The following is a 22,421-nucleotide window of genomic DNA, read 5'->3' on the forward strand; positions in this document are numbered from 1 at the left end:
ATAAATTAACAAATGATCTTATTCAACTTGTAAATTAAATTCGTCAATTACATCCACATACAAAGTGTTTTTTTTTCATCAACAAATGTTTTATCAAAAATTTATTTTCAGAATTTGCTTTAATAAAAACACCATATTTGTGTTTACTAAAATAACGTCACTAAAAAAAAGGTTCAACCTTTTGTATTTGATAATGTCATTAAAAATATATCAAGACTCATTCATTCTCTTTTTGTCAAAAATTATTATGGCTTCAATACTATTCATGTAAAACTTAGATTGTAAAATTGTAAAGGATTACTGTTTCTTACATAAATAGTGGCTTCTGACGAAGTTACAAGCCTACATATAATACTTATGTGGCAGTCAGTTATTTTTATAAAAATATATTTTCGTAATATACAACAGATTCTCAAATGTTTCACACATTTCACTTACCAAAGTTCAACCGCCTTTGTGCGGTGGCGATAACGATCATGATTCCTGAATCCTATCCACTTCACTTTTTACCTTTTTAAGCAAATTGCATATTTTCTTATATTTGCCCGTGGAGTTTGGCAAGTTCTCAAAGTTAATTACATCACAGATGTCCTTAGCGAATTTATCGTCACTCGGTAATTTCACGTACGGTGAGGCAATGTTTAGCACTGGTGTACCATATGAACTTGTTTTAACACTACCAGTTTTTACTTTAGAGATATCTATGTCCGAACTAGGCGTTTCACTGACAACTGTATCTGTACTTACTTGTTCGCGTATAGGGGATGACGTTATATTTGATGTACTTGCAACTGTGTTTATGCTCTCATCTACCTGCCCTAAATTATTGTCTTCACCAATATGTTCAAATTGTTTATCATTATCATCAGTGTCTACAATAGAGTCATTTGTATGTTCTTTTAAAGGAGATCCCTTTTCAAGTGCCTTAAGCAATCTTTTCTTCTTCTCTTCCAAATCATCCAGCGTTGGACTGACCTTACCACTCTCAATACATGATATGTTCTGGAAAAATAATTAAATTGCTTGTTAGTAAAGATATGTTATTGTGTAATCTAATCATAGTTCTGAATTTTTAAATTCACCAGGAAATATACATTTTGAGCCTTGGAAAAGTTTAATATATAAAAATGGATAGAAAATCTTTTTTTAAAAGCTTTACAAAAATGAAAATGTTTTTAATAATTTGATCAGATTTACTCATTTTACGTAGATCAGATTTAACTTAAAAATTGCGGAAAACCGATCACACAATTTATTTTTTTATTAAATACCATCTAATTTAAAGGTGTATAATACCAGCCAGATACAAAACATGTGTGTTGCTGAAACTTTTATCACTGATTTTGCTTCAAAAATTATTGTAAATTTATTTTAGTCGCATTTTGGATTTAATAGTCTACTTAATATCTTCTCTATTAAGTAGACTAGCCTAAGAGCCCGTAAGCCTTCAAGATCAGGCCTTCGTTAATGACCTTATAGTTTGAAATTTGCTAATGCTTCTTAAATAACTATTACCTCACTAACCAGTCTTAACAGTTCCAGTTCTTAGCCAAATCTTTGGTACTATGTAAGCTGCCAAATCCATACTGATTCTAAACTTCATAGCCATAAAAAAATAACATCAATTTTGATAATCAATTTTTTACCTCAAAGTCCTCATCAATAACAATCAAATCCTCTTCCGGCACTGGAATATCTGACACCTTCATCACAGAGATGAGCTCTACATCATTACTTATATTTTCCTTCTGTTCTTCTGAACACTTCTTGTCTTGACTTGATAATTCTTTATCAGCCATTAAACCGTCAGACGATGGAGACTGCGGGAGTAATTCAGGGGGCGGTGGTGGTGGCGGAGGTGGCGGCGGTGCTTCATCAGGTAACGGGGGTACTAAAGGAAACTCCGCCACTTCTGCGAACGAGATGTATATATATCTAAGAAATTTCCATTAATTTACTGACACCATAGTGAGTGGGATATCGTGATATTTATAGAACCATATGATTAAAAGACGTAAAATTTGATCCTCCATAATCGTTTCGCCGTGTAGAGATCAGGTAAAAACGGATTCTACTAAATTATCTTTCATTAATTATACCAAATGGACGGAGTAAAATATGGGTATTCATAAACCTTTACTTTAAATTTAACAGTGGCATTAAAAGAATATTTTGATTTTTTTTAATTAAAGTTGTAATTTATGTTAGCATTTCATTATATATATATGTTCATAAGTATCGTATCTCATTGGATATGTCTATTATTATTATATTATTATTGACATATTTGAAATACAAGACGGAATGTTAATTACCACAACAATTCAAAGTTGGTCACAGGGACTCCAGTCTGGGCAGAGAAGTCTATTAAGATAACACGATTATATAAACCTGACAAAGGAACTTATAATATTAAGAGTTTAATTTTAAACAACAAACCATCTCCACTATCCAACTCCATCTCCGCTTGGCAACTTTCCTGTGAATCATTTGGATTTCCTGATGGGAAAAGGGATAACTTTTTGCGTTTATATGCTTTCATAGCATTGGGTGCTAATGTTTGTAACATTAACAGCTTACTGTCCTGCTCAGACATTGGTGGCATACCTAGTATATTGGCCTCCTAAAAAATACCCAAAAGAATTACCAAAAAGTAAAGAAATACATTAAATCAAGAAATATCTATTAAAAATTATCTATTACGGTTAGATGTTGTGTGAAAATTATTGTAGTGACTATTTGTATTCAGAAAATATATTAATAGTATTGACTTTAATTGGTAGGGAAGACATAATTAACACTTCATTGTTGAAAATAATTATTGAGGGTAGACAAATAATATTTTGAAATTTTTGTATTAAAAGTGTGTTATAATCAACATTTACAATTTGTGAAACAAAAATGATTGAAGCCGTCTTTGCACGTTCAACAATGTCAAACTCCAGTAAACACCTAGCTATTGTGATAATAAAATCAAACAATGCTTTTCTAGAATTTTAGACTGAAACAATGTTTTTAAATGAATATATACCTCTTTATATCTAGAGCTAGCTGGCACATTGAATCCAGGAAAATCAAGTATCTTTTTAATATCAAATTTATCTTTAGAGCCAACCTCATATCTTTGTTCCTCCTGATCATCTGCTTCCAAAATTGCATTGCCCTGTGCATAAAACCATATTAATAACCCAAACATAATATTAAAAATATTGGAAAATGCAACATGGCCTGTAACAAATATTAATAATCGAAAAATTATGAGACCGCAAAAGATTAGAACCAAGGTCTGAAATGCCAGTGGGCAGGGCACATAACTCATGCAACCAATGGTCAATGGGATTATAAAGTTCTCAAATGGTGACCCTGTAAATGTCACTAGGTGAAACAATGACATAGATAAGATTGTGAGAAGTAGCTGAATGTGGGCAGCACAAGGCTGGCCATCATGATGATCTTGGGGGCTATCAGCTATCATGATGATGATGAAAAGATTACACATAGTAAAGAATTTAATGGAACATATTTGATGAATCAGTATTTTTTGTGTAACATGACATGTGTTTATAATAATTCAATATAGAATTTTTTTAAATAATATTTATTAAATAATAGGTTTGTAAAATGTAGAATTATAGTAACTAATAAGAAAATTGTCTATGAAAGCATAATAGAAGATAAAAGTAATATTAAAAACTCAAACATACAGCTGAATCAAACATAGATATTCCAGAATGAGATATTCTAGCTTCTTCCAACCAACCCGGTGGGTAGCCAAGCATCCTCATACGGTATATGTGAAGGGGCAACTCATGTCTCTTCAGGCCAAGTGCATGTCGCAGCTGACTAGATATTCTTCCAGGAATCAAATGACCATATTTCTGTTCATCTTCCACATGATATCGACTAATAAAAAATACATGTAATTTACAAAAGTATATAGAGGTTTAATCATGATATTTCTTAATATGAGGATTAAGATATTATGTGAGGAAATTGCTTTAAAAATTAATGAAAATTGCAAAATACAAATAACATCAATTGCTCTTACCAGCTGATCAATAAAATATTAGGATATTTGATTTATTTATAACAATAAATAATTTATTACAATTGGTGTCTACATCTAAAATCTATATATCTATATGCATAAAGCTTGATCTGATCAAATGATGTCTTAAAGTTTCGAAATAATTTATTACAAACAACAATCAATCAATAATCAAACATTTATATTCTGATAACAAAATAATATCAACCCTTTGTGGTTGATGCCACCTCAGTAGCGGCATTTGTACGTCGTTGTAAAAGTTGTTGCCGCTAGTAAAAATAAAAGATTTCGGGATGAGTAGAGTTGAGATCAATAGAAAGTTAGCCAATCTGTATGTCGCACATGTTGTTTTAAAATGAAAAAGAAAAACTATATATAAATAACTAAATTGGTGTACAAAATTTAAATTTATTTCAAATTTAAATGGTGTAACTCCCAAAAATAAACTTTACAAATGATTGAGAAGATAATGAGAGTAGTGATGATGAATAAAAATTTGAAATATATAATGAAAATATGAACAGTGATGACATTTGAGGCCAATAACATATAATTTCTCCTAAGAGACAGAATGTATTTAGAATTGACAATGACATGGCAAATAGTGAAGATGATGAAAAAGTACTACTATTAAACAATAAATTGGTTTGAATGAATTCTGTGTTTTTATTATTCATATATTTGATTTAAATCAATAGGAGAGAAATAACTCTGAAAAGCTAATTTGCTCTGACTTGCTAGTACTCGGCAAAGGGGTAAAACTGAAATTATTTATATATATATACATATTAAATTAGCTATTATTATGTTTACCCATGTTTACTAGGTATTAGTTTCCTTTTTTCTGCTATCCTAATGTTGTTCCTTGGCAACTGACAATCCCTTAAGTAATGATCACCATCACAATTGAAGCAAATTGGCCCTTTTCTTAAATTTAATACGGGCTCTGAATTTTTTTCAACTAAGTTGGAAATAACTGTTGAACCCTGTAAATATGAGAAAAAAATTATTTTTAGTCTTTATTTTAAAGTTTCAGTTTTGTACAAGTTTGCACCCAATCATATTGAACCAATTTTGACCACCATAAATATTTGCCATTATAACATTAAAAAATCAGTCAAGATGCCAATCTGTCAAATTGGTTAACCGTTTCTAATTTAGTTTCTGACAAAATAAATTGTCTGGTGGGAACATCATAGAGAAAAATGTTGTTCTTGGTATAACATATTAATCACTATTTTAATCCCTCCTGCAGAACTACTACTTCTGCTATCCTTTCAGGTGTTAATACACCTGTTCAACACCCTCAAAATAACATTGAGGATTGCCTTTAATATATGCTATTATAGTATTGAGACCTTTTACCAGTACTCTTAACTTTCAAGATGGTTCATTTCATAGCAAGCCTGCCTCAGTCTCTTAACTTAAAAATATTGACCTGTGAGGCCCTGCAGCTTCTACCATAAATGTACTCATGATAGATATCACTGATTGTACTTATTTTTACCATTAGGAATCTAGGCAAAGAAAAAAACAAAAACAATTGTAAAAAATTATGTTTTTAAATAAAAATTTTACAACTGCTACTACTTAATTCAAAAAAAGATTATATAAACAATTTATTGTAATTAGGAAACCATAGTTTATAACCATGAAAGTAACAATAATAAAACTTCTGGTCAAGTAACTTTAGATTTATGCAGCACTTTAAAAGTTGTCTTAAAACTAAAAAATAAGACAATATTTAAATGGAAAGTAATTAAATACTTACTTGTGTATATTTAGGAATATCATTATTTTCATTCACATTTGGATCTGTGTCTACAAAAAATAAACTGTCAGTCTGATCAACTTCTGGTGTTTTTGGTTTGCTATCAGTTAAATCTTCTGGCCATATTTCAAGATCCAAGTTATTGCCTCGTTCTGGATCAACAATGTCTTCCACATTGTTTAAATTCAGAAGGTTAATAATAAAATTTTTAATCTTCTCTTTATACAAATTTGCAAGTTTATTTGTTTTAAAATGAATAGTGATTAGAGGAGTTTTGTTTTCGCATCCGATAACCCCCAGTTCATTGTTAGACGCGGGAGAATCAATGGTAATATCCTCATTCAAAATTATTGTTTCTGGCCCATCGATGGTAGTTTTTGAGTGCGCATCTATTGAAGGTTCGATCACGCAATCGAGTTCATCGTCGTTTATTATATTTTTAACGTTTTCAATGATCATTATTTCAGGCGAATTTTTCCCTCCAATCTGACTGTTGCTTTCAGATTCAGTATTGTACGATTCGTCCATAGAACTACTTATTAACACATCCTCGTTATTCAAATCAATAATTGTTTGACTTATAGATAACTCAGAGTTACTTTCTGTTTCAAATCGTTTTATTTTATTTCCTCTAGCTTCATCTTCGCTGCTGATTTCAATATCGTCATTATCTAATTCATAAATTATATCATTTACTCCAGTCTTCCGCTTTGCCATGATTACGTGAACCAAACATTAAAAATTGCTTATTTAAAACAACATTTGTTTGAATTATCATAAGAGAAAATTTAAAAACAGATCTGGAAAACTTAGACACGATCTAATATTTTGACAAATCATGGTAAGTATTGCATACAACAAGTTAGGTGACATTTAGTATTTTTAATAATTTTTCAACTAAGCCAGAATTGGCATGTTTTCGTACCAAAAAAAAAATTAATAGTAGATTTAAAATAATATTTTTTCATAAGTTCAATTGTTTGTTTGTCTGTTTGTTTGTTTTACCAAGTCCTTCTGGTATCAACATTTGGTTTGGTTTAATATTTTCTATTACGATTGACATTAACGAAATATGGTTTGTAGAATCAAGAATTAGACCAAATTCATAAAAGTATTATTTGGCACAAATACTAATTACACTCAGATATTTTATTTTTCGTATGCCGTATATGTTAATCTTTATTATTTATTACGATTCAATGAGATTTATTTAATTGCAGGATAAAATTATAATATGAAAATAACAAAATTTTCCAAATATCCAAATACAAATACGCATAGTTAAGTATGCATTGCATAACGTACTAACGTACGTATAATAACGTACGGCTGTTAATTAACAGCTTTAACGTTAAAAAAACATTGTTTGTTTAATTGGTCTGAATATCAAAAACATAGAGAAATTGTCGGCGTGAAATATTGTAATTAGCTTTATGTTTAAATGTTGACAGTAATAAAATAATTAATATGAACTATATATTTATTCCTGGATTTTTTAATTAAGTCACACAACACATATTTCAAAAAAGTTATTTTAAAATAATAGCTCTGTGAATTTTAATGTATTAGACTTACGTCGGGTCGAAAATACGACAACCCATAATAGCAAACTTCAACTCTGATCGGAATTCAATAAATAGATTTAGGTTAAATTTTAAAACAAAACATGTCACTATTTAAATTAGTGCATAAAAATACTACAACTGTAATTAAAAATTACAATAATTTTCTAGTTCTCGCTATCTCTAGTCGAAAATTAAGTATTGTTCCATCTTTATATGGTGAGTATCAAAAAAAATAATCAAATTTATATTGAATACACACTATAACATAAAAATTGTGAGTTTTTAGATGGAGAACAAGACCCAGGTCCCAAATTCTTCAGTTCAGGTGTTCAGGCACTTTTAAAACGCCTCACACGACCAGATTTTGCAAAAGTTTTCCGGAAGCGAACGAATAGTAACCTTTCAGTACTTAGAACTCCAAAATATAAATTTTTGACCAACGAGGAGCTGGATGCCGAAAAAATTAAAGCAAATCAAACTGCTGTAAAATTGTTACAAATGCCTCCAGTTGTTAAGGTACAACAAACTTGTAATTAGTTTGTTAAAATACTAGACATTGATCTTACATTGTTAGAATGTTTCAGGGCCGCATATTAGAAAATAAATCCTGTATACATACTTCATACTTTTAATAAAAAATATGATGGATTAATACCATAAAATGTTTATTTTATTGTTTTTAGGTCCATCAGGCAATAGATGAAGTTTTATCTAAAGATCCAGCCTTAGTCGGATATGATACATCTAAATATTTATTTACTGATATTACATTTGGTGTTCCAAATGAACACAGACTTATAGTGGAAAGGTTAGTACTTGAATTTATAATCATTACTATTAGATATTACATTCATTCAATCAATTAACACATTATAGACCAGTCACAACTTACCTCATGTTTTTAAGGCTGAACGTTGCTGACTGGCCATGAGGAAACTGGTGATGCGTTTTTTTTGCATATCTGTTGTTATCTCTTGGTGACCATACAGTGCAATTGTTGGTCACGGTGCATATTTGACACTTACTAATTTTTCAACAAAATTGCTGGTCATCAATGTATTAACACTTTACCAACTGGTAGAGGTTCAAACATTCTATGCCCTTTTCACCACCCATTCAGCTGCAGATTGTCGGGTGTGTTGTTCGGGAATTTTTGCACTTTTCTCAAGCTTTGGTAAAATTTTAACAATTTGTGGTATTGAAGAATAACCTAATTTAATAAAATCATTTACTTTAATTAAATTAGTGTTAAACAATACTTATTTTACCTATTACAATCATTTCCAGTGTATTATTTACATAAAATATACCATAATCCATATATTTGTTGATACAAGAAGTTGTTTAGTATTCGTCATCAGTACTACTTCCTATATGGCAGTCAAGACAATCTGACAGGTTGTCGAGATAAAAGTCACTGACACTATCCTTTTTATTAACTTTTAAAAGCTTTGAGAAAAGTACCGACTATCAGAATAAAGAATGTGAAATGTTTGCTGCTTGCTTTTTGTCAGTGTAGCCTAACCAAATCAAATGGAAAGATTAAAAGATGATTAATCAACAACCGGTTGGTAAGCACTGTGGAGCAAAAGTCGAATAATCAACGACCAGTCAGTATGCGTCAAGATTAAAATGTCAATAAGTCGTCCACTGGTCAGTAAGCACTGTGGAGCAAAAATCAAATAATGAACTTGTATGTACTGAGAACAAAATGTTGTTTAATCAATGGCCAATCTGTAAAGTGTTAATATTGATTTTATTAAGACATTAAATCAATAAATGAAGCGATCACTCTGAAATACATATTTTTATTATTTTATCTTAGTTTGTTGCAAGTCAATATCTTTTACTATTGTAATAATAATAACACTAAGTCTGTTTGGTAGTGAAATAAATTAAAATGATTGTCTTAACTTTTTCAGGGACCCTGATGGTACACTCCAATGCAGTGATCATGATGTGAGAAAACGGTTAAACCAGGTCTGTAAAATCTTGAGTATAATAATATAGTAATATCAAGTCTTTAATTTGATACTTTTTACAACATTATACTAAATGCATAAAGGAAATCTATGGGTATATTAGTAACATTTGTGCTGAGGTGAAAAATAAGACAATTTTTCCAGATATACTTTCCAATTCAGGGACGCAAAGTAAGAGAACCATTGATGTTTGCTGATGAAGAAAAATTCTATAGTTTGTTAGAATCTGAAAAATATGAATATGTTCTTGATCGAGCATGTATACAATATGAACCCGATGAGCCCTCATATCAGAAAATAACAAGTATTACTTACCAGCATGTGGATTTAAAAACTAATTTTAACCTTTTAAGGTAATTAATTTATTTCATTATTGCAGTCAATATAAAGGATATTAATATCATACTGATCAGTCATTACTGACAGTTATCAATATGATAATTGGGAAAGTAGTGGCTAATCCAAAAAAATTGTTAAAAAATGTATGTTGTATAATTTTTTGCAACCAAGAATCGACTAAATTCGAAATAACGTGACCTAATTGTGAAAACCTATTTGCTTAACAATGTACTTGAAAATGTTTAGACATCTGGTCTTAATCAAACTTATTGAAACTTAAATAATTATTTGATGTTAGCTACTACTTGCACCATTACCAGAATTGGCCTTGACTTTGATTTATGGATGCAGTACAAGACTGACCAGGGCATTCTTTGGGGGAGGCCATGCAGTGGTCTATTGGCTAATGATGATGACTTATAAGTTACATTCTCTGGCTTACTATTGAAGATTATTAGTTTAATTTGACACTGCTTACAAATACTTATATAAGAAAACATGAGAGAACTTAACACATCAATGTGCATTACATCTCTGTGATTGATTATATCATATACAACTAAAATAATAAGGCTTGTGTTGCAAACAAGTACTTATATTAAACACAGCCTTATATAAGTTGTATTGTACTGAAAATGTGTTGTAACTGATACACTCAAAGAGAAAATAATATACTACATATATATTTCTATTATATGATACAATATGATTGTTAAAAATTTATGTTTGAATTATTCACCCATCTAAAAATGTTCTACCAAAAGTGTAAAATTATATTGAAAAAATAAACCTACCTAACGCCCTATGGGGGAAATACCCCAATCGCCACATTTGGCAGGCGTGTTAGCGATCGCAGTATGGTATTATAGTACAATGAGGACACTGCTACCCATCCTTTTGAAACTTGTTCTGTGAGCAGTGGCAATGTAATAATTAATAAACAAAGTGAGATATGTATAGGATTGTATTCCATGAATTAAACCCCTGGACATATGATTGCAAATTTAAGTCTACTATAATAAGGCTGCTACAGCTTTTTACATAATGATAGTTAATATTTATTCTTCAGATCAACAAGGCATTTTGGTCCACTGGTATTCTATCTCACATGGCATCAATCAATGGACAATCTTATGCTTGAACTATTACAGTCTGGTGTGGTCAGAGAAGCAGTTCTTTTAATTGGTTTAAGACATACTATTCATGAGGATATTGCTTTTGCCAATGAGACTGATGCATTGATTCCTCAAGTAAGTATTTAACGATACTATACTTGTGTAAGACAGTTGAATTAAAAATGTGGTGTAATTTAACAAGAGGTAAAAATAATCAAATTTATCTATACCTAGAGACAGTGGCGTAGCTAGGGGGTGGCGAGCGGGGCGGCCGCACCAGGCACCACAAGCAGGGGGGGCACCAAAGTTGAAAATAATTTTTTTGAATTGTTTTTTTTTGAATGATGAATAATGAAATGTTAAAAGAAAACCATAATTTAAAGTAAATAACATAAAAAGAATATCGAATTATACTATTTTTTTGCTAAAAAAGTTGTTAAATAATATGATTATAAAAAAAAGTAAATGGTTACAAATTATAATATACACAGTGTTTAAGCCTTTCATTCGCAAAACACATAAAGTCTTTTTTAAAAGGGCCCTAAATCACAAAAACACATATCTGTGTTTCAAACTAGTCGACACTATTGATTTTGAAAATGTTATTAATGACTTTGCAGGCCAAAAAGCGAGGAATGTTCGTTTTTAAATTTTTCCAATAAATTTTATTATTATTATTTTTTGAAATTATTTAGACTGTTTAGGGGGGGAGGGGGGGGGCACCCAGCCCCAATCTGCCCCAGGCCCCAAATACCATAGCTACGCCACTGCCTAGAGGAATATTGTAGATATTAATTAAATTTGGAGAAGAATTCAATTAGTTGACTTAATGGAGGCAGCAGGCATCCAAGTCTTAACCAGGTTGTCTGTCCAGTTTTTTATTCATTTGTCCATCTTGTAAGTGGTGCCCCATGTTAAGCTTGCTGGTCTGTGGTCTCCACTCCAACCTAAGGATCCAAGTGGCAATCTGTTTTGCATGCTATATTGCTCACCATTTCAACCTGCCGCTAGATTACTTATAGAATAATATACCCCTGGGAACTATTTTCGAAGACACTATCTATACACAAGCAAATTTAGTCATTGGAATAGTTATTTGTTTTCTGTGAAAATTTTGATACAAAAGTATTTTATATAACAAGCCAACACTTCAATCTTTGGTAAAGGTCACTAATCCTAATCCTTAATAATCAATCACAGGATTACATTTTAGCTAGTACCATTAAATGTTTTAAAATAATAAAGAATGTTTGTGTAATTTACTTAATAACCAGTGGATATATGTAATCTCTATTATAACAAGGATTGTTATTATCATTTTATTTCTGAATACTTAGATTAAGTAAAATATAAATAGTAAATTGTTTATATATGTAAAAAGAAAAATATGTAACCTACATTATTCAAATAAAAAGATGAATACTTCATTATTAAACACAAAAATGTTAAAATTATTATTTATAATAATTTTAACATTTTTGTAAAAAACACATTCTGGGAATTCGGAATTATTAAATTTTTATACTAAGAAAGAGAGGCTAAGTATGAAATAATTATTTCAGATTCTTCCCAGACCAGTGCAGCTGACAAAACCTGAAACATTGTCTGAAGAAGATATAGAGCTTGACAACAAATGTGTAGATTGTATTATAAAGTACATTGCCAACAACTCTACTATGAAGAGTCAACAAGAACTTGCACTTCAAGGCTTTAAAGAAGATTATCAACAGTTGGTAGAGCTTAGCCGTGGCTTACGAAAAGCTCATGGCAATGTTTAAAATCTATATAGTTATGTATTAAATTATTAGCTAAGTATTAGTGTTTTATTAAAATGATTATTAAATATCAATCTGTTATCTTTCAGTGAACATTTTATTTCAATTATTTCTTAAATTAATAAAATATGTATGGCTTACTTTTACAAAATAAACAAAATTAGGCGTTTGTTTCATTTTAATTTTAAAGCCACACAACATTAGCCATTTAATACAAAATATCATTTCTGATGCATTTTATAACGACTAATGACTTTTGGCTGTACAATAAAGTGTAAATAAATAAATAATAATTACTACATTACTCTGGTTTAAAACAGTGTACATCCATAATGACTTTAATGGAGAAAATGACATTAAAAATTTGACTGACGCATCTATTTCATATACAATAAAAACAATAGGCATTAGTTTTATGATTAATTTCAAACCTGTATATGATGTCTCACATGTTTAGCGGTACATTAAGGAAAATAATAATTTCAAATCAATATTTATTTAGTACAAAATATGATAATAAGTAAAGTTGTAGTCCTCGTTACGGAAATTTATTTATTAAAGATGTGCAACTAAATGAAAAAAGTTATTGGTTATAATCCTTATAAAATAATGTAACGGATAGACTTCTGCCATTTCAAAAAAACCGCAAGCTTTACGAAGGCAAAGAAGAAATAATAATGAATTAAAAAAATTATATCGACTTCTAGGTTATTAAGACTTTATTTAAAAAAAAATCGTCTGGCCGAATGCAAGTAATTGTAAATAAGCTTTCTGTCAACTTTATTAAAAGCAAAATGCAACAGTGACGTTTTAACAACTATTTTTATAAATTTATACAAATGCCTTTTTATCGTAAACCTAGAAATTTTACTCCATTATCAACTGTGTCGGATAAAAAAGCAATTAAAAACCACTTGCATCACTCTATATTTACATCGCGTTTTGACAAATTCGTGGGCGACTGGAAAAATGATCTAAAACATGGTGAGTTTCAAGGAAGTTACTTTTTATCGAGTTGTACTTGGTTAAAATATTATTATACAGGATAATTGGGTATATGAGTAAAGTTTAAGTCACACTAATTTACAGGTAAAGGGTTATTTTTGACTATCGGTGGCAAATTATACGAGGGCGATTGGTACAATGGATACAGGTAATAAATATTTTTCAAATTTAAAAGGAAAATTATTTTTGAAGTTTAAATTTTTTTTTTCTTATACTTAGACATGGTTACGGAACATTAAGTTATCGACTTCCAAATCGTACTTTTTATATGCAATATCGTGGTGAATGGATTAAAGGTAAACCTGAAGGTGTCGGTTGGTGGTATTACGAAAATGGTGATATTTACTTTGGTTATTGGAAAAGAGGTTATCGTAATGGATTTGGAAAGATGTGGTATAATGATGGCACACTCTACGTTGGATACTGGCGATTGAACAAAAAAGACGGATTAGGAATGTTTGTACAAGGTACCTACTTTAATCGTTGCAATTTTTATTTGTTATTAAATTTTAGTTGTAGATTTCAACATATAAACTACAGGCATAAAAATGTTTAAAATAAATAAATAAAGTAGTAAATAAATTGGTCATTTTTTTTTCAATTGTTCATCTTCCTGTCACCCCACTGCAAGGACCTCCTTCTCCAAAGATCGCCACGATGACCGATCTTGTCCCAATGAAAAATTTAAATTGTTACTTTTAAATATTTTTAGCGAATGGTAATCGTTATGAAGGGCATTGGGATAGTGATAAAAAGAATGGACTGGGTCGATTCTACCACATGAGTACGGGCCAAATGCAAGAAGGTTGTTGGCTGGATAACATCTGTGTTAAGTCCAAGATGTTAGATATTAATGTACGACAATTCTGTAACCTACCGACACAGTATCCGATTCCTCCGGTATGTGTATATTTTATTATCATTAATTAATTAAATTTTATCTGAAAACTAGATCTTCATAAGAACAAAATTCACCGGCGTAGGTCAAACAATGTCTGAAGTGGTAGTGGGCACATCGAAGGCTTTTGTGGCCGATTGGTTCTCTAGTGGCGACTTTGAGGGCGTAGATGCGGCGTCGGTAGAACCCCCGCTAGATGAACTGATGACATAGCCAAGAACGCGGAAAGTAGCTGGATAGAGGCGGTCAAGTGGCGATCTTTGGGGAAGCCATGGCGTCTAACGTCTAGTTTTTCAGATTTTTTTGGTTAGATTTAAGATCGCGAGCTTAATATCGGGCGATCATGTCTTTATTATTACGTGATCTTTATATTATCAATAAAAACGGTGTTTTTGTAATTCCAGGAAACTCTTCAAGATTCTATAATGCTACTCGAAGAAAGCGAACTCTGGCTTTCGCTTACACTTGGCGACATTGATAGTAAATTAAAACACTGCATTGGTTAAATTTGTTATCGCTTTATTACCATTATGTCAGATCGGTTAAAACTATATTGTAAATTTGTTACTTTCTACAGATAATAAAACCTTAATCTAATAAATAATAGGGTATTGACAGAGTTAGTAACATTGTCATTAATAATATCACAGAGTAATTAACTTTATTCAAGTAACTCATATTTCTTTAAGTCATGTAGTTTATTATATATGTAATGTATGCAGATACTTCTGAAAGAATCGAAGCCTATTTAAAATTTTTGAATCTTCACTAATGTTCAACAAGTTACCAAAAATATAGTGAAATTAAGCTTTAAATAAAATATATGGTTCACCAAAAATAATGCAATATATCAGGAAATAGTGCAATGTTTCTAAAAAAAACATATCGCTTCCGTTTATTAGCTCTATACTTCCGTTACTATATAATATAAACTCATTGGAAATAGTTTTGAGAATGTGCATACACGCAATAAAAATCCAATAAATCTGAATTGTTCGTCTGTTGTTCCGAATTTTATATTTTCTTTACAAACTTGAGCAATGGTTATAAAAATTCATTCACGCCAATTATTTTATTTTCATATTGTAAGATATATTAAACATTTGAGGTTATAAAATTTTATTTCATTTACAAATATTTAAAATAACATAAGTAATTTTCAAAGGTTGCAAAGTTATCAGTTACCTTGTAATACACACGCGTTACATTTGACAAAAGTATTAAGTACTTTGGCGAGTTGGGTTTACATTACGTTACTGTGCTAACATGCTTGAACGGCCTACGTCAGCATGTACGTCATAGCCAAGTTTAGGACAAATTAAGTACAGTCCAAGTTAATCTCGCTCGAATTCCATAATTAGATATTTTTCCGAAAATAAAATGTTATATACTAATAATATGAACTAAAGTAAATAAAAAATTGTAATGGTTGACATATAGAGAGAAAAATACGTAAAAAAAATTAATTGAAAATAATAATAGCAAAATTATATGAAAACTATCGATAAAAAGCAATGTATACGAAACAGTTAAGACTCTATAGAGTTTATGTTACTAATTAACTTGAGGAGATTCGCATCGCAAGCCAAATATAGTTTAGAAGTGGACAGTAGTAACACAGTCAAATATAATGTGTATAAAAAAGTTATACAGTCCCATATAAAATGTTTATAATACAATTTAGCAGCATGACATAAGTGGCCGTTAATTGGCTCTTATGGAGCTGCACGTTTCGGTTATTATTTCATTGTTTCAACAACCACGCGAACAATTTACGGAACAATGATTAGCTATCGATAGGATCGTAACATTTGTATACAAGAGCGTAAAACTAATACAGATAACAATCCGAAACACTACATATAATTTGTCCTATCAGACGACCCTACTTTGATCTAACAGCGTTAGATTATTCATACGTCCGTCATGATCACCCATTTCGATTTGTTCCTTGAGCAACTCCAGTTCCTTGATCCCTGTTACTGTCACTTCGTATTTATGAGTAGCTAAAGACATATAAAAGTGTATAGCGAAGGCAAGGAAGACTATCATAACTGGAATAAGTACGACACATGCGGACCAGGCGGCAGTCTCGCTCAGGTCATAGAACTTCACCCAGCAGAGTATCGCGATTTCGACGAGGAACAAAATGAGTCCTAATAAAGTGGAGAAGGCCCAGGCGACCTCGATGTACCAATGCAGCCGTTCGTGTGGCGACTCGTGGACCAGTGATATGCTGTGAAGGTTGCCGATCGCCTCGATGTTAGGTAGAATGCACGTGCTGATCATCAGTGCCAGCATATGCACCGCCACCAGTAACGTTGTGCATACTGTGAATGCGACCAACATAGCTGAAGGAACTCTCGTGTCGCTCGGAGGATTCAGTTGTACCTCAACCATTGCTACCTGTGAACAAATCATAATAATATTAAAGTTGTACCGCGTTAAAGAAACGGGTGTTAAGGGAAAAAAAAGTTTCAGCATTGGCGGATAACTGATTGAAACAGCCGATACTCCCCTGTCTCGCCGCGTGCATACTTAAGGCGAGATATAGTTTCGGTAGCATTAAAGTCAACATTGGGAAGTAATTTTTGACTCCTACTTCCTGAAAGTTTTAAAACAGTTTTCTTGTAATAATGTTCCCACATTACATTGCAGGTCTGACACCATACTATAATCACTACATAAAATTACACGAACATTTACACTCAGTTTGCAGTATTTTAAGTGATACTGTAAGCTCATTCTAAGATAGGACTAACTAATATAATTAACTTGTTTAAAGGTTAACTTTTAAAGGGGTCACTGAGTTTGCTCTATGAGGTTATGACAATAAATTAAAATAATTAAAAAAATGATTATACTTATCAGGGATTGATTTCTTATTTAAGCAGCCTGCGGTAAGTAAAATTGAGTTAATAAAGACGAAAGAAAAAAGACAAAGGTAAATCCGTCTTTTTTCTTTTGTCTTTATTAACTTCGGACGAATAATAGAGATATTTTTCTGCCATGCACGCAAGTATGACGGACAGAAACACATTAATATATATGTGTATATATATATATACACACACACACACACACACACATATATATATATATATATATATATATATATATATATATATATATATATATATATATATATATATATATATATATATATATATATATATATATGTATATATAGTTTAGAGAAAAATGATAAGTATATTCGCTAAAATTTGTCATGAGCTACAATATGTAATATAATCCTTTAAAGAGATGACTGATGAGATGTGACTCGCCATCTATAAGTTAGCCCCCCCCCCCCAATATACCATGGGCATCAAGCAGGCAAAGAACATGTGGCACCTTCTCTTATATCACATGAGATCATAGGCAGGCTGTCGGTCACATATTTATTTTTTCACACACGAATTATTTATTTTTTCAAACACGAAACTTGCTAACAATTACATTTAGAAAATGTCTATTTATTATTGATAAAAAATCTCTTAGCATTTATAAACATAAAAGTTAAATATGTTATTTAAATTCGCTTTTAATTTCTCTATTTCATTAGAATTCTAGTTGAAATTAATTTTAACGTATTCATATAACCCTTTGTAAACTCAATACATTTTATTTCACAAAGAATTTTATCTTAAAGCAAACATAAGTATGAATGGCCTTAGCTTTGAAAACTAGTTACCATTTAAAGGGTTAAACATTACAGTGGACAAATGTTACCAACTGTCACTGATTTATCCAAGGTGACATTGGATTATTGTTACTATCACTATTTATATTGGGCAGAATTAACTATTATTATCAAAAGGCGAAACAAATAAAATTCAATTCATAATTTTTTCCAATAAAAACCTATTGGCCTCTATTAATACTCTATCACCACTAAGGACTAACATAATGACCAAAGTGTCATCAATTATCGTTTATCATCATCACCTTTAATTTCTATAATATATTCAGTAATATATGATAATTTATAAGACGATATTTAATTCAGTTTTTACATGACCAAATGCACTCATTCTTATTGCCAAAGTCAGCATAAAAGCTTGCGGTTGCTAACTGTAGATGATGTGATGTATTCATTTTGATGATTATATAATGGGTTTGGAATACAACAAATATTTCATATGTCAGTCTATGATCCTCAAATATTCATAGCCAGTCAAGTAGCAATTTGTATTTGAAATTTAATTGTACTTATTATACTTAATAGAACCGATTCAACATCAAAAGGTCCTCTCTACTAGCCTTCTTGAAACATGATGGCATACCATCAGCTTTATAAAAACTGTATGGCACTCAACCTGTTATCCATTGATATTAAAATACTTAATTTCTTTAGTATAGATACAAGTTTAATAAAACGCAACTGTTACAACATTACTACTGGTTTTTTTCAAAGGCCAATTAAAAATTTCTTTGGACTGTAGTATGAAAAGGCAAATCGGCAGAAGTTTCAGATTTATAATATATGGTCAGGATTGGCTAGGTTTGGTATATAGAGATATTATTAAATATATAGAGACTATTGTTTCTAAAAATTAAGTTAAAAAAATATTCTTTTGGCTACTATTAGAGTAACATATAATTTATCAGCATAATTCCATTAATAAGAAAATGACAAGGCTGGAATTTACTTCCAGTGTAAGTGCACTAGAGAAAAATGGCTTGATGAGAAGAATTAAGCTGAATCACATACTTCATTGAAACTTGACTTTTGTCTTGGAAAAATTGCCAGGATGAAATCTACAATGATGTGTCGTATGCAGCAGTAAGAACAGAAGTGAACTCCACATGTAAAAAGGACTGTAGTGTTTGCATAGGAAAACACATTTGTAAATAAATCTTGTTAATTTTCCACATACATTCTGCAATGTTTTAGGCAATAAAAATAAAGTATTCAATTTCTGTGTTTCTATTATCATAGTATAAAGTATATTGTAACAAAAATATTTCTTTTGTTCATGTAAATGATCTCTAAAAAAGCACTGTTTACTGGCATATTTAGTGCATATTGGTGAAATATGTATGGCACTAAAAGGGATAAATACAGTAAATGTTATCTTAACAATGTAGTAGAGAGAACCGTGACTTCAAAAGCAATAAACTAGTATGATAATGCTTACCATGGCAAATCCTGACAGCAAAGCAGATGTTTTACTGGAAGCCTTGAGTTTTGCCCGACTGAGCTGAAGCTTCCTCCAGGACAGATATGCAGGAGTATGAAGCGCATCGTCATTTTGAATCGGTGTTTCCCCTGACATCACGCACTTGTGCTGTTATAAATTGAAAAATTTACATTAACTATTGCAAAAATGGAATTTAAAAATTATGTACAAAAAGTATTTTCAGTTAACATATTCACATTTATTATAATTCTTTTATGAATGATTCTGTAGCTAGTTAGTAAATTAAAATTAAACATAATCAGGTGATAGGGGTAGGTGATGATGATCTTCATAAAATTCATTCATAAAAGTAAATCATTTTTACAAACTGTGATGTTTTTATTTCTATGATTATAAAATGTTTCTTATCAAATATTTTTTCATTTTCACTTTTCTGTAAGAATCCTTTCTATAAATCTAGGCCAAAATTTACACGGTAAGTCAAATTTTGAAATGACAAAAGTGATATTTACTTTTGTCAAACCATTTAACTTGAAAAGTTTACTACACATAACAGACAAGGTGAAAAAATCTAATTATAATAAATTTCTAGGTAGAACTACCTAGGTTACCTGCACCTGATTTTCGGTTTGTCTTTGATTAATAGGACACCACATATATGCATATTAAAAAATGTTATATTAATTTAAAAACAAAACTTCAATGTTTGACATGAGAATAAATTTTGCTTAAAAACCTAACTAAATCATGGGATATAACTCTAACTTGATTCTCGAAACTACTATATTTATTGCTAAAAATCAATGTAATATAAAAATGTCTTTGATTTAAAATCTATCTTAGAGACTTGTTTATAAAAACATAAGGCTAACTTTATCTAATACTATTAAAAATTTTTTTTACTCTCTATTGTTGAAATTAAGCCATACAATAGTTGATTACCACTGTTTCTACTACAATAGATTAAATGGAAAAATGAATTAGCTACATGTAAAATTTTCTTGATATTTTAAACATAGAAACAATGTACAAGTTACACAAAAACTTACAATATTAATTACAATTTTGTAACAAAAATTAAGATTTTGGATTAACAAGTTAGGATTTTGGATTACAATTAGTACACATGTTCTATGACGCATGTACAAAGAATTTTTTTTTAAGAAACCAAAAATTAATGTATATCTTTTATGAAAATGTTGTGTAGGTAAAATTTGGTAATGATTAGACAAAATAAATATAGTGTAATGATTAGCCACATAATATAATTTTAGGTTAATGGTCCTTGTAAGATCACATTGAAATTAGTTTCTTGGCAAAAAAAATTAATAGGCTATATAAATAAATAAATGTACCTTTTCTTCACATTTTATGATAATGATTAACCATGAAATACACAGAGACATTGAAAAATATACATACAATTAATTAAACAATTTCTTTTTAATCTTTTTTTTTTATAAATAGAACTATTAACATAAATATTTAAGATGTTAAGCACACTTATCTCCACAGAATCTACCACATAAACCTAATTGTTGGAACTGGCTAATTAATTTTTGTCACAACAGCAAGTAAGCTATTAATGCAGAATTCTCACTTCCATAACCAAATTAACAATTTCAAATTTCTGATATTAACTCACATTTTAGTATTAAAAAAAAAAAATTGTACCAGTGTCCAGCCTCAATGCAGCACAACCAACAAATGGCAAAAGAACTGTCAACAGATTCTCTAAAGAAAAAAAAATTTAGCATGTAAATAATAACAAAAATCAAATTAACAACAAAATTAGTGCTTCATGCTATAAAGGTAACATTTTATATATACAACTAAGCTGTGGTTACTATACACAAATAAAAAATTAAAGCTTTGTTTAAGACCTTAATATAACAATAAAATAAAATTGCTTACAAAATCAATAAAAAAGTAAAAAAAGCAGAAACATGGCTTGAAATCAACCTGAGTAAAAGTACATTATAAAATAATAAGAAAACTACATTAAAATGGTGAAGAAAATTAGCAGAATTAGCCAAAAATTCTAAATAATCTCTTTTTAACGGTTTAGAGTATGCAATACAACTGTTGGTCACTGATCGGTGCTGTTAGTTTTCGTACCTTATTCAAGTTTGGGCACCAGTTATTTGAGTGACCGTCGCGACTGCCTGGATGCGCACAATGATAATTATTTCCAACTGTACTGGCTGACCAAACCGACATACCTAAAGAAATTTGTACGACAGTCCTTCAAGTTGAGTTCGACGAGGTCACCGATTTGAATAACTAAATTTACGAAAAAAAAACCATACACTACTATGTTTAGCTTAGAAGCTTTTAAAAATTAACTACCTTTTCTTTTCTGGCCCTAAATTCGTCTCGAATGTTTGAAAAATTTAATTACAAAAAATACTTTATTTGACACATCATATACATTAGCTTGACATTTGATATTATCAATTTGACATACATTTTTTTTAACAGTCAGTGCCAGGGCTTTTTTGTGCAATATACACCAGAGTTAAAATTTAACAGGTATGTAAAATTGATAAATTAACAGCTGTGAATATTTAATTTAGATATATTTTCTAGTATTTTTAGGAATATTTAGCTTATTATTAATAATTTAGAATTTATGCTCTTTCTAAACATTTAACAATCGGTCCAGTATTTTCAATAAAATTGTGTTTTCAAAAATTGTTCCATGAAACAGTAGTTTATTTTAAATTCATAGATATTTGACAAAAGTAATTTTAGTTAAAATATAAATAAATATATAAAA

General features: G+C 30.2%; 4 protein-coding genes across 9 annotated transcripts; 2 read left to right on the top strand and 2 right to left on the bottom strand.

Annotated features, from left to right (window-relative positions):
* Positions 1-131: 131 nt before the first annotated feature.
* On the bottom strand, positions 132-6,634 carry LOC137930312 (zinc finger CCHC domain-containing protein 8 homolog). Its single transcript, XM_068773542.1, has 7 exons — positions 5,820-6,634; positions 4,862-5,034; positions 3,705-3,903; positions 3,032-3,163; positions 2,440-2,623; positions 1,647-1,912; positions 132-1,002 (listed from the first exon to the last, which is right to left on the bottom strand). The coding sequence occupies exons 1-7, from the start codon at positions 6,534-6,536 to the stop codon at positions 475-477; spliced, it is 2,199 nt and encodes a 732-aa protein (XP_068629643.1). The 5' UTR covers positions 6,537-6,634; the 3' UTR covers positions 132-474.
* Positions 6,635-7,430: 796 nt separating this feature from the next.
* Positions 7,431-12,633, top strand: mRpS22 (mitochondrial ribosomal protein S22). 2 transcript variants are annotated; one of them, XM_068773804.1, is made up of 7 exons: positions 7,431-7,600; positions 7,671-7,900; positions 8,068-8,192; positions 9,307-9,364; positions 9,511-9,719; positions 10,775-10,955; positions 12,383-12,633. In XM_068773804.1, the coding sequence occupies exons 1-7, from the start codon at positions 7,486-7,488 to the stop codon at positions 12,596-12,598; spliced, it is 1,134 nt and encodes a 377-aa protein (XP_068629905.1). In that variant the 5' UTR covers positions 7,431-7,485; the 3' UTR covers positions 12,599-12,633. The 2 variants fall into 2 exon arrangements, with proteins under 2 accessions (XP_068629905.1, XP_068629907.1); XM_068773806.1 differs by having other exon boundaries at positions 9,529-9,719.
* Positions 12,634-13,433: 800 nt separating this feature from the next.
* LOC137930580 (MORN repeat-containing protein 3-like) lies at positions 13,434-15,142 on the top strand. The gene is made up of 5 exons (XM_068773875.1): positions 13,434-13,579; positions 13,685-13,748; positions 13,820-14,067; positions 14,313-14,500; positions 14,903-15,142. Exons 1-5 carry the CDS (start codon positions 13,435-13,437, stop codon positions 15,002-15,004), a joined length of 747 nt encoding a protein of 248 aa, XP_068629976.1. The 5' UTR covers position 13,434; the 3' UTR covers positions 15,005-15,142.
* A 67-nt stretch (positions 15,143-15,209) lies between these two features.
* On the bottom strand, positions 15,210-22,083 carry Orai (calcium release-activated calcium channel protein orai). Of its 5 annotated transcripts, none has more exons than XM_068773404.1 (4): positions 21,992-22,083; positions 21,288-21,376; positions 19,640-19,789; positions 15,210-16,904 (listed from the first exon to the last, which is right to left on the bottom strand). In XM_068773404.1, exons 3-4 carry the CDS (start codon positions 19,775-19,777, stop codon positions 16,374-16,376), a joined length of 669 nt encoding a protein of 222 aa, XP_068629505.1. In that variant the 5' UTR covers positions 19,778-19,789; positions 21,288-21,376; positions 21,992-22,083; the 3' UTR covers positions 15,210-16,373. The 5 variants fall into 5 exon arrangements, with proteins under 5 accessions (XP_068629505.1, XP_068629504.1, XP_068629507.1 ...); XM_068773403.1 differs by having other exon boundaries at positions 21,865-22,083; XM_068773406.1 differs by lacking the exon at positions 21,288-21,376.
* Positions 22,084-22,421: the final 338 nt, after the last annotated feature.

This window comes from Battus philenor, unplaced genomic scaffold (genome assembly GCF_028537555.1).
Source record: "Battus philenor isolate CCGP_79_NKW_IND1 unplaced genomic scaffold, ilBatPhil1.0.hap1 SCAF_6, whole genome shotgun sequence".
In the NCBI taxonomy this organism is placed as follows: Eukaryota; Metazoa; Arthropoda; class Insecta; order Lepidoptera; family Papilionidae; genus Battus; species Battus philenor.